Source organism: Podarcis gaigeae (genome assembly GCF_964106915.1).
Source record: "Podarcis gaigeae genome assembly, chromosome: 10".
In the NCBI taxonomy this organism is placed as follows: Eukaryota; Metazoa; Chordata; class Lepidosauria; order Squamata; family Lacertidae; genus Podarcis; species Podarcis gaigeae.
The window spans coordinates 11715528-11729386 of NC_139686.1; the positions used below are offsets into that span (position 1 = coordinate 11715528).

The 13859-nt window shown below is 47.8% G+C and overlaps 1 protein-coding gene across 6 annotated transcripts in view; it reads left to right on the forward strand.

Moving 5' to 3' along the window:
* Window positions 1–216: 216 nt before the first annotated feature.
* LOC310825973 (GTPase KRas) overlaps window positions 217–13859 on the forward strand; it is a 79486-nt gene continuing 65843 nt past the window's right edge. Inside the window, exons 1-2 of one of the 6 annotated variants that reach the window (XM_083700275.1) lie at window positions 217–350; window positions 11827–11948. In XM_083700275.1, the coding sequence (XP_083556401.1) occupies window positions 299–350; window positions 11827–11948 (174 nt within the window). In that variant the 5' untranslated portion in view covers window positions 217–298. Of the gene's footprint in view, window positions 351–738; window positions 896–915; window positions 937–1763; window positions 1885–11826; window positions 11949–13859 lie in introns of those variants that run through there. The other 5 variants (XM_083700276.1, XM_083700277.1, XM_083700271.1 and 2 more) reach the window with 5 other exon arrangements.

The window sequence follows — 13859 nt, forward strand, 5'->3', positions numbered from 1 at the left end:
GGCTTGGCAGGTCCCTGGGATTTGGTGCAATTTTCCAAGGCATGCCAAGCGACTTGCTGCAGGCAGCCAGCTAGCTAAATAGGTAGGCTGCACTTACGAAACACCTTTGCAACCCATTACAGCCTAATACACAAACACACAAACACACACACACACACACAACACAGCTGACTGCACCGCATACATAGGTACACACAGATAAAGATTTTGTAACACGCCCTTCTTCCTCCTCACCAGCCAATAACAGAGTAGGTGCCTGTTATTTTGGAACCTGCCTTGGGCAGAGAAGTTGAATTGTATGTACGTCCTGGAAACAGCAAAAGCATCACGGGCTGGAGACAGAGACAGGGGTAAGAGGGTTGTGTTTGTGTGTGTATGGGGAGGGGGGGGACCGTGTACAAAGGGGGGAGGATATTTGGGGGCAGTGGACGGGGTCCCCATCTGTATAATTATTTGCCTCCCCCCAATGTTTTCTGAAAGGCCTGAATGCTACATTAATGATTACTGGCTGTTAAAACCAAGGGGTGGTGGTAGTTATTCCAGAAGTATTAATTCAGAGTATTTTTTAAAAAATAAGTGGCATTATGCTTCACCATTTATGTAACGCATAAAACACTTGACGTTGTAATTCATTCGTCTATCTGTAAATCCAGTTCCGGATCGCCTTATTGGTTTTATGGTATATATTCTGTTTGATCAGCATCCGTTTAGTTCATCGGATTTTGTAGGATAATTATCGGAGTTCTGTGCAGCGGTCCGAAATGCTTTACAGGGTGATGTAAATGGATCTCGCATACGATCAGTTTCAATTCTGCATGGCTGTCACATTTCTCGGCAAAAGGGAAGAGGGGAAAACCACACACGCACCATCCTTACCTCGTGTGACTTGTTCCTGGTACGTTTTCGCGTCATTTATAGTTTCCACAGCATTTAAAGGTAACTGTTTGTTATTTACATCATCTTGACAGATCGCCACTTTATTCACCAACACGGCATGCTCCTCCCATAGACAAACGTACTTTACAGTCTTTTTAAAAATCCCAATAACCTGCTTCCCGGGTGATTTTTGGTGCCTTCAGGCCGTCGTTCATCCGCTGTGATTTATTTTGCCATCGTCTTTTATTAATAATGACAGGTCGGGATTCTTTTCATTTTGATAACCCACCGCTAAAAAATCAAAAGAAAAACCCCACAACCATCACCTGCCCAGTTCAAAGCAGCTGCATTTTTATTTTTTAAAAAACGCATTTTAGAAGTGCCAACTCGACCGTCTGTGCGTGTTTACTTGGAAGCAAGCCATCCCCTCCGCCCCGCCCCGGCGCTCAGCGGGTACTGGGAGGGCAGCGCGGAACCTGCTGCAGTATGCCTATCAATTACTGTAAAAAAATAAAAATATTTAATATATATATATATCTCCTTGCTGCAAGCCCGGTTTGCAACGCACGCTTACTCGGATGCAAAACCCCCGTGCGTGCAATGGAGGTTTGCTTTGCACCCAAGGAAGCGTGCAAGCGGTTGGCAGAGCTCCGCCGTTTTATATAACCGGGTCTGGTGCATCTACAAGGCGCGCGGCTGCTGCTGCTGCTGCTGCGCGAGGGAGAAGCGAATCTTGCTGCAAGAATCCCGGGCTGCGGCTCCTCTCCAGCCCCGCCCACCCCTCCTCGCCCCGCCCACTCCTCCTCCTCCCTCCTCCTCCTCTGCCTGATCAGGCCGGAGAATCGAGCCGCCGAGGGCATCGATGGCTCCCTCGCTCCCACACTCTCTCTTTTAAAGCGCACCCCTTCATCCGCTTCTCGGCGCTCGGCAGCGCCAGCCCCGGCTCCGGCCATTTCGCGCAGCGGCGGCGGCGCCTCCGGAGAGACCCGGGAAGAGGAGGAAGAGGAGGTAGGTGCTCCCCAAGGGGCTAGGGGGGTGCCTTCTTCAGAGGAAGCCCCGGGACCTATTCGCACCCCGCGGGAAAGTGACCCGGGGTTCAGGGGCGACTCCCACCTCTCTCCCCCCCCCCCGCCTCTGCCCCAGGACCTAGTGGCAGCCGCGCCTTCAGAAGCCTTGCCTTTCCCTGCCCCGGGACCTAGTGGCATCCCGGGATGAGCCCCCCCCCCCCCAGGTCTACTGGCACTGATTCGGGGGTTTAGCCGCCTCCCGCTCAGCTGGCTCTGCCCCGGGACTTAGTGGGCAGCCCCTGCCTGCCCCGGGACTTAGTAGGAGCCCCTGCCCGCCCCTGCCCCGGGACGTAGTGGGCAGCCCCTGCCCGCCCTGGGACTTAGTGGGAGCCCTTGCCCGCCACTGCCCCGGGACTTAGTGGGCAGCCCCTGCCCCGGGACTTAGTGGGCAGCCCCTGCCCGCCCCTGCCCCGGGACTCAGTGGGAGCCCCTGCCTGCCCCGGGACTTAGTGGGCAGCCCCTGCCCGCCCCGGGACTTAGTGGGCAGCCCCTGCCCGCCCCTGCCCCGGGACTCAGTGGGAGCCCCTGCCTGCCCCGGGACTTAGTGGGCAGCCCCTGCCCGCCCCGGGACTTAGTGGGCAGCCCCTGCCCGCCCCGGGACTTAGTGGGCAGCCCCTGCCCGCCCCTGCCCCGGGACTCAGTGGGAGCCCCTGCCTGCCCCGGGACTTAGTGGGCAGCCCCTGCCCGCGACTTAGTGGGGAGCCCCTGCCCGGGGACTTAGTGGAAGCCCTCCCCCTTCGGCCGCCTCTGCCCCGGGACTTAGTGGGCAGCCGCGCCTTCAGAAGCTTCGCCTTTCCCTGCCCCGGGACCTAGTGGCATCCCGGAATGAGCCCCTGCCCCAGGTCTACTGGCACTGATTCGGGGTTTAGCCGCCTCTCGCCCAGCTGGCTCTGCCCCGGGACCTAGTGGTATGAAGAAGCCCCCCACCCCCATTCGCCTCTGCCCCGGGACTTAGTAGCCACCGCGAGAAGCAGCCGCGCCCTCTCCCGGCGTCGGGACTCGGTGGGCTCCCCGTGCGAAGGAGCCCCCGAAGCCAGCCGCTTCTGCCCCCGGACCTAGTGGCATGCAGCTGCCGCCCGCGCCCTTTCACTTGGGTCTTTCCCCTCCCTGCTCTGCTTGTCCTTCATTGCGGGGCTTCCCCCCCTCCCCTCGTCCGTCTTCGAAGGAAATAAACGCGGGGGGAGAAAATGAATGAGAAGGGGGTGGAGGAAAACACACGCACGCGATGGTGACTCTTCCTTGGTTCAAAATGGCAAAAATGGAAACATTCAAAAAGTTAGACATCTTTTCCTTCTCTCCTCCTCCCTCCTCCTCCTTCCTCCCTACTGCAAAGTCTTTCCTGGTAGATCAACTTTCCTGAGATTCATTCCGGCTCCCATATAGGGCGGCGGGGATACTTTTTGGGTGTGTTTTTGGTGTGTGTGTGTGTGGGGGGTCTGCCTTCCTTCCCCGCCACCCCTTGAAGGAAGGAAGGAAGTAAGGAAGGGGACCTTCTTGCCCATTCCATCCTGGATGCGCCCCACTTCCTCCTCATCCCTCCCGGACATTGTTCCTCTCCTGCGTGGGGTCCCCCTTCCTGGAAAATCTGCCTTCCATTTCCCCCCTTGGGGGGCAGTATTTTGCAAATATTCCTTTTGTGCTTCTGTCTGCTCTAATCTGTCGGAACCTTCATATTTGCTATGTACATCCAATGAGATTTTATGTAGTCTCTTAGGTCCATCGGGAAAGGAGAGAGACCCTCCTGATACCCCAGGGATATGGGGTCTTTTTGATATTAAGGCATGAGACTCTTAATCTCAGGGCCATGGGTTCGAGTGGCTGCAGAACCCAGCCAGATGAGTGGGGTATAAATAATAAAGTTGTTGTTGATGAGCGGGGTATAAATAATAAAGTTGTTGTTGATGAGCGGGATATAAATAATAAAGTTGTTGTTGATGAGTGGGATATAAATAATAAAGTTGTTGTTGATGAGCGGGATATAAATAATAAAGTTGTTGTTGATGAGTGGGATATAAATAATAAAGTTGTTATTGATGAGCGAGGTATGAATAATAAAGTTGTTGCTGATGAGCGGGATATAAATAATAAAGTTGTTGTTGATGAGTGGGATATAAATAATAAAGTTGTTGTTGTTGTTGTTGTTGTTACTATTATTTGAGCCTCAGGTTAGGCAAAAGGCTCCTGCACTGCAGGGGCTTGTACCGGATGATCCCGGGGGTCCTTTCCAACTGTATAATTCCATTGTGGGTGGAGTAACAGACAAAAAGTGGGTGGGGCCAGAGGCAAAAGGGGGCGGGGCTGCCTTATACTCCACAAGCCCATTTGGCTGAGTGTCCTCTGCACTGACCGGCAGCTGTTCCCCAGCGCATCAGGCAGGGGTCTCTATTACCCCCTACCTGGAGATGCCTGGGATTGAGCCTGAGATCTTGTACCTGCAAAACCACTGAGAGATGAATATGAACAAATATTGGGGATGAGGAGTTTAAACTTTAAACCAAACGAAATTTTGTTTTCTATATAGTGGTACCTTGGTTCTCAAACGCCTTGGTACTCAGACAACTTGGAACCCAAACACTGCAAACCCGGAAGTAAGTGTTCCAGTTTGCGAACTTTTTCTGTGTTACGCGTCCGTCTTGAGTGTTATGCTTCTGATTTGAGTGTTACGCTGAGGTCTGCTCTTTATTTTACGTTTTTGCGGCTCTTTTTCGTTTCGTTTTGCTGACTGTGTGGAACCCAGTTCAACTACTGATTGATTGTGTGACTGCAGCACATTGTTTATTACTTCCTTTTTATGGATCAATGGTCTCGTTAGATAGTAAAATTCATGTTACATTGTTGTTTTAGGGGTTGTTTTTAAAAGTCTGGAACAGATTAATCCATTTTGCATTACTTTCTATGGGAAAGCGCACCTTGGTTTTGGAACACTTTGGTTTTGGAACGGACTTCCGGAACAGTTTAAGTTTGAGAACCAAGGTACCACTGTATTGGGCAAATCTAGATGCCGAGTAGTACTGAAGACCTTGTGGATGTGCCATTTCCCTGTTCTTGTGGCGAGTGACCTGCCTGCTGCTTACTGTAACCAGAGTATGCAGGGTGGTAAAGGTTTTTGCGGAGTCCCTGTGGTTCAAATTGGAGAGGTCCTGAGTGCTGGATATGCAGAGATGGCCATATTGGGGAATTCCTGAGTGGTTAAAGTTTCCCACCACCCTGTCCATAGATGGCTTCTGTAATGTTTATTAACGTTCTGTAACTATTATTTCCTATTTCTTAAATGTGGCAAGCTTGGCTAGGATAAAGTATAATCCGGCAAAGCAGCTCAGCCTGGTGAAAAATGTCTGCGTAGCTCTAAAGCTCACCTCCGGTATTTTTAAAGTCTGGCTCGCGCAAGAAAAGACACTGTCTCATTGCATAGGCATCGTGTGAACCAGGTTTGGATGTGTTTGTTGTGGCAGCTCCAGTCCTTGTACCTTCCAAAGACTGCTGGATGTAGTTGTGGAACCTTTGTGGCACGTGGAACCCATAGAATCATAGAAATGTAGAGTTGGAAGGGACCCTGACGGTCATCTATCCCAACCCATTGCAATGCAGGAACCTCAGCCAACACATTCTAGAGTTGCAGGGATGGAGGGAACTTATGACCCTCTTAGATGCCCGTTGGATTCTAGCTCCCATCATCCCTGGCGACTTTAGCCAAGATGAACCTTAGCCCAACTTTAGCCAAAAAGAACTGGAGAGTGTCGTATTAAGCTACCCTTGTTCCGTTGTTCCAGGCATCATAAAGGTGTTTTCCAGCACTACTAACATTTTCTTCCAATTCTTACGGTGTCTTCCTGACGTTTTGGACTACAACTCTCATACGCCTCAGCTGGCATGCCCAATAGTCAGCCGTAATCACACATATAGAAATGTTTTTGGATGTGGATTTTTATGTGGATGCAGATGAATGTGGGACTGTCACGAAGAGATCAGTTATGATGGGCAACTTCCCCTGAAAAATGCTTTGCCCGCTGGTATCTATTTTCAAACCTAGACAGTATCTTAAAAAGTAGAGACATCACCTTGCCAACAAAGGTCCGTATAGTTAAAGCTATGGTTTTCCCAGTAGTGATGTATGGAAGTGAGAGCTGGACCATAAAGAAGGCTGATGGCCGAAGAATGGATGCTTTTGAATTATGGTGCTGGAGGAGACTCTTGAGAGTCCCATGGACTGCAAGAAGATCAAACCTATCCATTCTGAAGGAAATCAGCCCTGAGTGCTCACTGGAAGGACAGATCCTGAAGCTGAGGCTCCAATACTTTGGCCACCTCATGAGAAGAGAAGACTCCCTGGAAAAGACCCTGATGTTGGGAAAGATGGAGGGCACAAGGAGAAGGGGACGACAGAGGACAAGATGGTTGGACAGTGTTCTCGAAGCTAGCAGCATGAGTTTGACCAAACTGTGGGAGGCAGTGGAAGACAGGAGTGCCTGGCGTGCTCTAGTCCATGGGGTTACGAAGAGTCGGACACGACTAAATGACTAAACAACAACGCAAAGGGAGAATATTCTTTCTTTGTACATATTCAAAGGAATATAGGGTTGTATTGGGGCCATGTTGTCCATGCACAGAGCTCAAGCTGAGGCTCAGCAGGTCTGCTTAGTGCACAGGTGAGCTGGCTGCACACCTTGCAACATGTGCCAGAATTCTCGGCAACTTGCAGAGGTTCCATCAAGAGTTTTATCTGGCAAGCAAGTCCAAAGCAGAAACGGTTCCTTGAAGGCTGAAAAACTGAAAAGCACTTGGCTGGTATCTTCAAGTTTGGAAGTGAGAAACATCGACTCTAATCCCAGTTTATCCCGTATTGGCTTTGGGGAAGAAGCAGCCGCAATGTGTTTCCGCCTAACCTACGTCACGTAATCTGTTATGAATTTATTAAAAGCTCTTTGCTGAGTAAGTTTTATCGGTCTGATGAAGAAAGAAAATAGGATGTTTTTCTCTGTTAGATTAGCACCTAAACGAAGTAATATGGAATTTGTGAGTTTCATTTAATTACAGCAGGCACTGCATCATGATAACGATGTGTTTCTCAAGTTCAAAGTACAAGAAAAGTCCCTCTTTGGTATATATTGGCTCATAAATTACCTAACTAGATAAAAATGGACTTTAATAGGCGAGAACATGACAACCAACAGCAGCACTACAATAATATTGTTTGAAGTCGTAAATTTAAAAATAGGTTTTGCCGGTGCCATCAGAGTAAATGCATTTTTTTTTTTACAGATAAGACATTCAACATTCAAGTGTTCATGATAAAAAAGTCACGTAACTTGATAGCAGTTTGTGTGTGTGTGTGTGTGTGTGTGTGTCAGTGATAATTTTTCAAAATTGTGTTTTAATTGTGGTGGTGGTGGTGGTCTGATTTACTATAAATTGCTGTGGAATCTTTTCAAGTGTAAAGTGATATACAGCATTATTTTGTTGTTCTTTAGTGGTTTAGTCGTGTCCGACTCTTATTTCCTTCAGAATGGATAGGTTTGATCTTCTTGCAGTCCATGGGACTCTCAAGAGTCTCCTCCAGCACCATAATTCAAAAGCATCCATTCTTCGGCGATCAGCCTTCTTTATGGTCCAGCTCTCACTTCCATACATCACTACTGGAAAAACCATAGCTTTAACTATACGGACCTTTGTTGGCAAGGTGATGTCTCTGCTTTTTAAAATGCTGACTAGGTTTGTCATTGCTTTTCTCCCAAGAAGGAGGCGTCTTTTAATTTTGTGATTGCTGTCACCATCTGCAGTGATCATGGAGCCCAAGAAAGTAAAATCTTTCACTGCCTCCACTTCTTCCCCTTCTATTTGCCAGGAGGTGATGGGCCCAGTAGCCATGATTTTTGTTTTTTTTTGGATGTTGAGCTTCAAAACATATTTTGCGCTCTCCTCTTTCACCCTCATTAAAAGGTTCTTTAATTCCGCCTCACAGCATTATTAGGTATGTAAATAGCTCTAAAGTGATTCCTGAACCTGATTCAGTGAGTACACTGGCCTTGGAATCAGGAAACCATGGTTCAGATCCCTCTTACTCACATAGGCCATGGTGGAGCTGCCTTTAGTTAATTTCTGTCACTTTTGAGGTATGTTGCCAGGGGCTGTGCTTCTGGCCAATGCTCTCAATACGGCAAGCCCACAACTTATGAACATTTAACTTGTGTACATTCAGCTTTACGCGCATAGCAATTTTTTTAAAAAAGGGCATTGGAAAACCGGGCAGGGATCCAGGAAAATTGACTTTGGCAACCCCACCTGCCATTGAACCCAATGTGTTTTGATAATAAGAGATTTTGGCTCAAGTTTGATCCCTGGAACACAGCCCCTGCGTGAGCTGCAGGCTTACTGTACAATAAATGCCTCTGCTTCTGGCGCCTGATGACATAGAATAATAGAATTGTAGAGTTGGAAGGGACTCCAAGGGTCATCTAGTCCAACCCCCTGCAATGCAGGAATCTCAACAAAAGCATCCCTGACAGATGGCCACGCAACCTCTGATTAAAAACCTCCAAGGAAGGAGAGATCACCACTTTCTGAGGGAGTCCGTTCCACTGTCAAACAGCTCTAACTGTCAGAAAGTTCTTACCGATGTTTATTAGGAATCTCCTTTCTTGTAACTTTAAGCCAGGCATAGGCAAACTCGGCCCTCCAGATGTTTTGGGACTACAACTCCCATTATCCATGGCTAACAGGACCAGTGGTCAGGGATGATGGGGGTTGTAGTCCCAAAAATAAAATAAATGTCAATGTTATTTGGGGTTGGGGAGAGAGAAGGTTGCTCGCTGTCTCCGTCCCTTAAATCTTCTGATTCAGAAAGTCCTTGACTTTCTTTCCTGAGGAGGGGGAATCTGACGCCAGGGTACATTCATGGCAGCCACTTGGCACCTCCCCCCAAAAAAGGGATGTGAGAGCACATAATCACGTAATATTTGAATGTGCCGATTTGTATATGCAGGTTTGGATTTAGGCATCATTTAAATGCCATGCACAACATCTTGCCATAGTGTGGAAGGCTGTGTCTGCTGTCTAGATGTCCACAGTTGGTGGGCAGTGCCCCATTTCTCACTCCTCCAAGCAGTGCGTACCTTCAGATAGAGGACTGTCCTCTGTAAAGGAGGACACATGGCTGCCCATACTTCACTGCAGTCTCCCACAGTAATGAGTTTCCTATTATTATTATTATTATTATTATTTAGTTAGTTGCTGTATCTTGCCCAGGGCAACTAAAAGCGACTTACAACCAAACAGCCAAACAGATTTGTCATGATGTGAAGTGATTTGACTGATGACATGAATACCAACAGGATTGGGGGTGGGGAAGAGAGAAGGTTGCTGCTCTCTCCTTCCCTTGGCAATTGTTGGCTCAGTAATTTTTGGACACTAAATGTATTCATGGAATTACAAAGGTAAAGGGACCCCTGACAGTTCAGTCATGAACGACTCTGGGGTTGCGGTGCTCATCCGCAGACAGTTTTTCTGGGTCATGTGGACAGCATGACTAAGCCGCTTCTGGCGCAACGTAACACTGACACCAGAGCAGCGCACGGAAACGCCGTTTACCTTCCTGCTGGAGCGGTACCTATTTTGGTGTGCTTTTGAACTGCTAGGTTGGCAGGGGCAGGGACCGAGCAATGGGAGCTCACCCCGTCTTGGGGATTAGAACTGCCATCTTTCCAATCGGCAAGCCCAGGAGGCTCAGTGGTTTAGACCACAGTGTCACCTGCGTCCCTTATGGAATTTTAGGGATGGTGATTTAACTTCTCCTGAACAGGTCTGGAAAAATACTTGAAGGTGGTCAGTTATATACTTGGAATCTTAAAGTAATTTTTCCCCTGTGCACTGAACTTGAATTCCTGCTAGCCATTCTTTTGGGATGTGTTTGAAGCACAACTCTCACATTGTCTGATCTGCTGTGGCATTGTTGCCCCGGCATGCTCATTGGCATAGTGAGATGACCAAAACTTGAGTATTTGTGTCACTTGGCTGTTGCCTTTGAAGGTCATCTGAATGAATGGCAGCAATTTGGCCAAAGCTATACAGTGCCATCTGTCAGTTACGTTGATCTCCACTACTGAGACTTGAATTTTCAGTTGTACATGCCATTTTCAATGAGATTGAGTGTGGCAGGACGGCAAACACTCTTTTGAACGCTGCTGGTCATACAGTGGTACCTCAGGCTAAGTACTTAATTCGTTCCGGAGGTCCATTCTTAACCTGAAACTGTTCTTAACCTGAGGTACCACTTTAGCTAATGGGGCCTCCCGCTGCCGCCGCGTCACTGGAGCACGATTTCTGTTTTCATCCTGAAGCAAAGTTCTTAACCCAAGGTACTATTTCTGGGTTAGCGGAGTCTGTAACCTGAAGTGTATGTAACCCGAGGTACCACTGTATGTACAGAACGTGCCATGTATATGCATGCTCTGAATATTCGAATTTTGCATTGTGAATCTCATGCTTTACTGGCTGAGCTAAATGAATGATAGTCGAGTTTAGTGAGTCCTTTGGTCTGGAATTCTGTTCCGTATTTATTTACTCTAATTACGAGAGAAGTAGCTCAGCTGTTTATAGTAAAAAGAACAGCCAAGAGCCTTGTGGCTCCCTGAAGACTAACAAATATGGGACGGCTTCATATTCCTGCATTGCCAAAGGGTTGGACTAGACTAGAGGATCCTCAGGGTCCCTTCAAACTCTTTCATTTTATGATTTTATTAAATGCGAGTCCATCTTTCTTGGACTTCAGGGAGGAGCAGGTTGCCCCATATGGTGGAGACCACCAGTCGCCTTCTGCTGGGCCATGGCTGCGGTCTGGCAGGAGTGAGGGTTCGGCAAAGTCAGGCCTTTGCAGCTGCATTGGTGCGAGTGCCAGACACGTTTTCACAGTGTGCTGGTGCAACCCGGACCTTGCTGCCGCTTCGACTCTTCTGGCAAGTGCAGGAGGCCATTGCTGTGGCTTCACCCCACTAGGTGAACCACTCTTATGTTCAGATACATGAGACTGGGAGCAGGATGGGCGTATATGAGGATATCGGAAATTCAGGTATTTCTGATACCCTCATATACGCCATTCTGCTCCCACTCTCATGTATCTGAACGTAAAAGTCCAGTCAGAGACCAGCTTAGCTGTATAATACTGTTGGACAATTTATCGATAAATCGTCCAAAACTGGTTTCAAGTCCATATTGTAATATTAGTTTCATAAATTTTGACCTGACAATATATCGTGAATCACTGTGTGTGTGTGTGTGCTTTGCAAAAATCATGATGCAGGAAAAACCGTGAAGCTGGCCAATACCTCTACAAAGTTGCATCCTTATTTCAGACATGGTGATATATCAGTATATCACAATGTTTAGCTGGTGATATATTGTGATGTTGAAAACCAGATATTGCCCATCCCTACTCTACAACCCTAAAAGCAAAATAATTGCAATGGCCGATTAAACAAGGTGATGAAAGAAACATCCCAGCATTGGTGGTGTAAGGAGTGCAATCAAAAATCCACAATCTTGATTCAAGACCCAGCTGACATAATTCATAACTGCCTGATGAATTGCAGTTCAGCCCCCTGGTGTTTCCTTTTGAAGTTATTTTGTTCTAGGGTGGTTAAATGCAAGGTTGGTTGGAGAGTGTCTTGGTATACCGAGATGCCCTCCTGGTTTCTGGAATATTGCCATTTCTGATGTTGGATTTGGAAAACGAAGCCATGCAAACCTTTGCTTATTTGACGGCAGCATCCATTTCTTGTGGTTTCTGTGTCTTTGGACCTGCGAATAAAGGCAACGAGAAGAGTTACCTGTAGCCAAAGGGCCTCTGGTGTTCCATTGAATAAAACTGATATTTCTGCTTCATCTTCAACAGGCCTACAGAAGATGACGGAGTACAAGCTGGTCGTTGTTGGAGCTGGTGGCGTGGGCAAGAGTGCGCTGACGATACAGTTGATTCAGAACCATTTCGTAGATGAATACGACCCTACAATAGAGGTAAATGATTTCCTAATAAGTGAATAGGAGTCTGCAAGGGCCTTCTCGGCAGTGGCAACTGCCCTGTGGAACGTCCTCCTACCAGATGTCAAAGAGAAAAACAACTACCAAACTTTTAGAAGGCATCTGAAGGCAGCCCTGTTTAGGGAAGCTTTTAATGTTTAATAGGTTATTGTATTTTAGTGTTCTGTTGGAAGCAGCCCAGAGTGGCTGGGGAAGCCCAGCCAGATGGGCAGGGTATAAATAAATTATTATTATTATTATGCAGGAATCTTGTTTTCTCCTTTTCCATCTTGGCTGGGCTCTCCTAGGATGCATTTAGCTCTTGGATTTTGCATATGTTCATAGTGATAACAGAGATAAAGGATTAACCTTTTTTTTTAACCTTTAATCGTCTATTAATTCTTCATGACTCTCTGTCAAAGATGGATTGTCGATGTTCCTCTAGGCATGGAGCTGTGCTGTGTTTGTGCTATTCACAGACTTGGGCCCATTCATTTCAATGGATCTGCTCTCAATTCTGCTCTCGGTCTAACTTACTTCCCTAACCACCCATGGACTGTGGGAGTCATCTGGCAAAAGCCACTGGGGGAGGTGGCTTTTCTCACTGACTGACTTGCAGGGGACAAAAACGGTTTAACCCAGCAGCCTTCTTCCTTGAGTTGTGGAATTTCCCGAAACAGCTTCCGTGAGCAATGGGAGTGCTCCCAGCATGCAAATATAGGGTGGGAGATTAAGGGACGGGTCCCCAAATGCATCTTAAAAGCGTGTTCCTGCATCTGGAACGCATGGTCTTTGGCAGGTGGGTGGGGACCTTATCTCTCTCGCCCTGACCTAGCCACTGTGATCCATGTGACGGTCACCTCCAGACTGGATTATTGTAACTCGCTCTACGTGGGGCTGCCCTTGAGACTGACCCAGAAACTCCAGTGGGTGCAGAATGCCGCGGCGAGACTGCTTATGGGGTCTTCGCTGCAAGATCACATTCATCCGGTACTATATCAGCTGCACTGGCTCCCGGTGGAGTACAGGATCAGGTTTAAGGTGCTGGTTTTAACCTTTAAAGCCCTATACGGCCTAGGACCCTCGTGCCTACGGGACCGCCTCTCCTGGTATGCCCCACAGAGAAACCTACGGTCTGCAAATAATAACATCCTCAAGGTCCCAGGCCTCAGAGAGGTTAGACTGGCCTCAACTAGAGCCAGGGCCTTCTCGGCTGCGGCTCCAATCTGGTGGAACGTTCTGTCACAAGAGACTAGGGCCCTGCGGGACCTGACATCTTTCCGCAGGGCCTGCAAGACAGAGCTGTTCCACCAGGCCTTTGGTCAGGGCGCAGCCTGACTCCCTCTTCTGGCAACCTGCACAGAATTTTGCTTAATCGGTTGCCATCAATTTGATTTTAATTAATTTTTATAATGAAATATTTTTAGAATGTGTGATTATTTGACTGTTTGATTATTTGATTGTTGTTAGCCGCCCTGAGCCCGACTTCGGCTGGGGAGGGCAGGATATACATAAAATTTATTATCATTATTATTATTATTATTATTATTATTATTATTATTATTACTGGGGCATGTGGGGTCTAGTGTGGTGCAATGGGTCAGTGCGTCTGGCTGTTAACCAGAAGGTTGGTGGTTTGAGCCCCACCCCCAGAGACGGCTGTGTGCAGGATCCCTGCATTGAGAGGGGTTCGACCAGATTACACTTGAGGTCTCTTCCAACTCTATAATTCTATGAGTCTGTTGCCGGTTGGTTGGTTTGTAAGTTGCGATGGGCTGCCCCGGGCGAGATAAAGCAACTGACAAATTTAATAAACAAATAACATAATTGAAATGGCCTGGCCTGTGGTGGGTTGCAACAGCAGCACTGCCACCATAGGCAAATATGGTAAAAAAAAAAAAAGTTAAG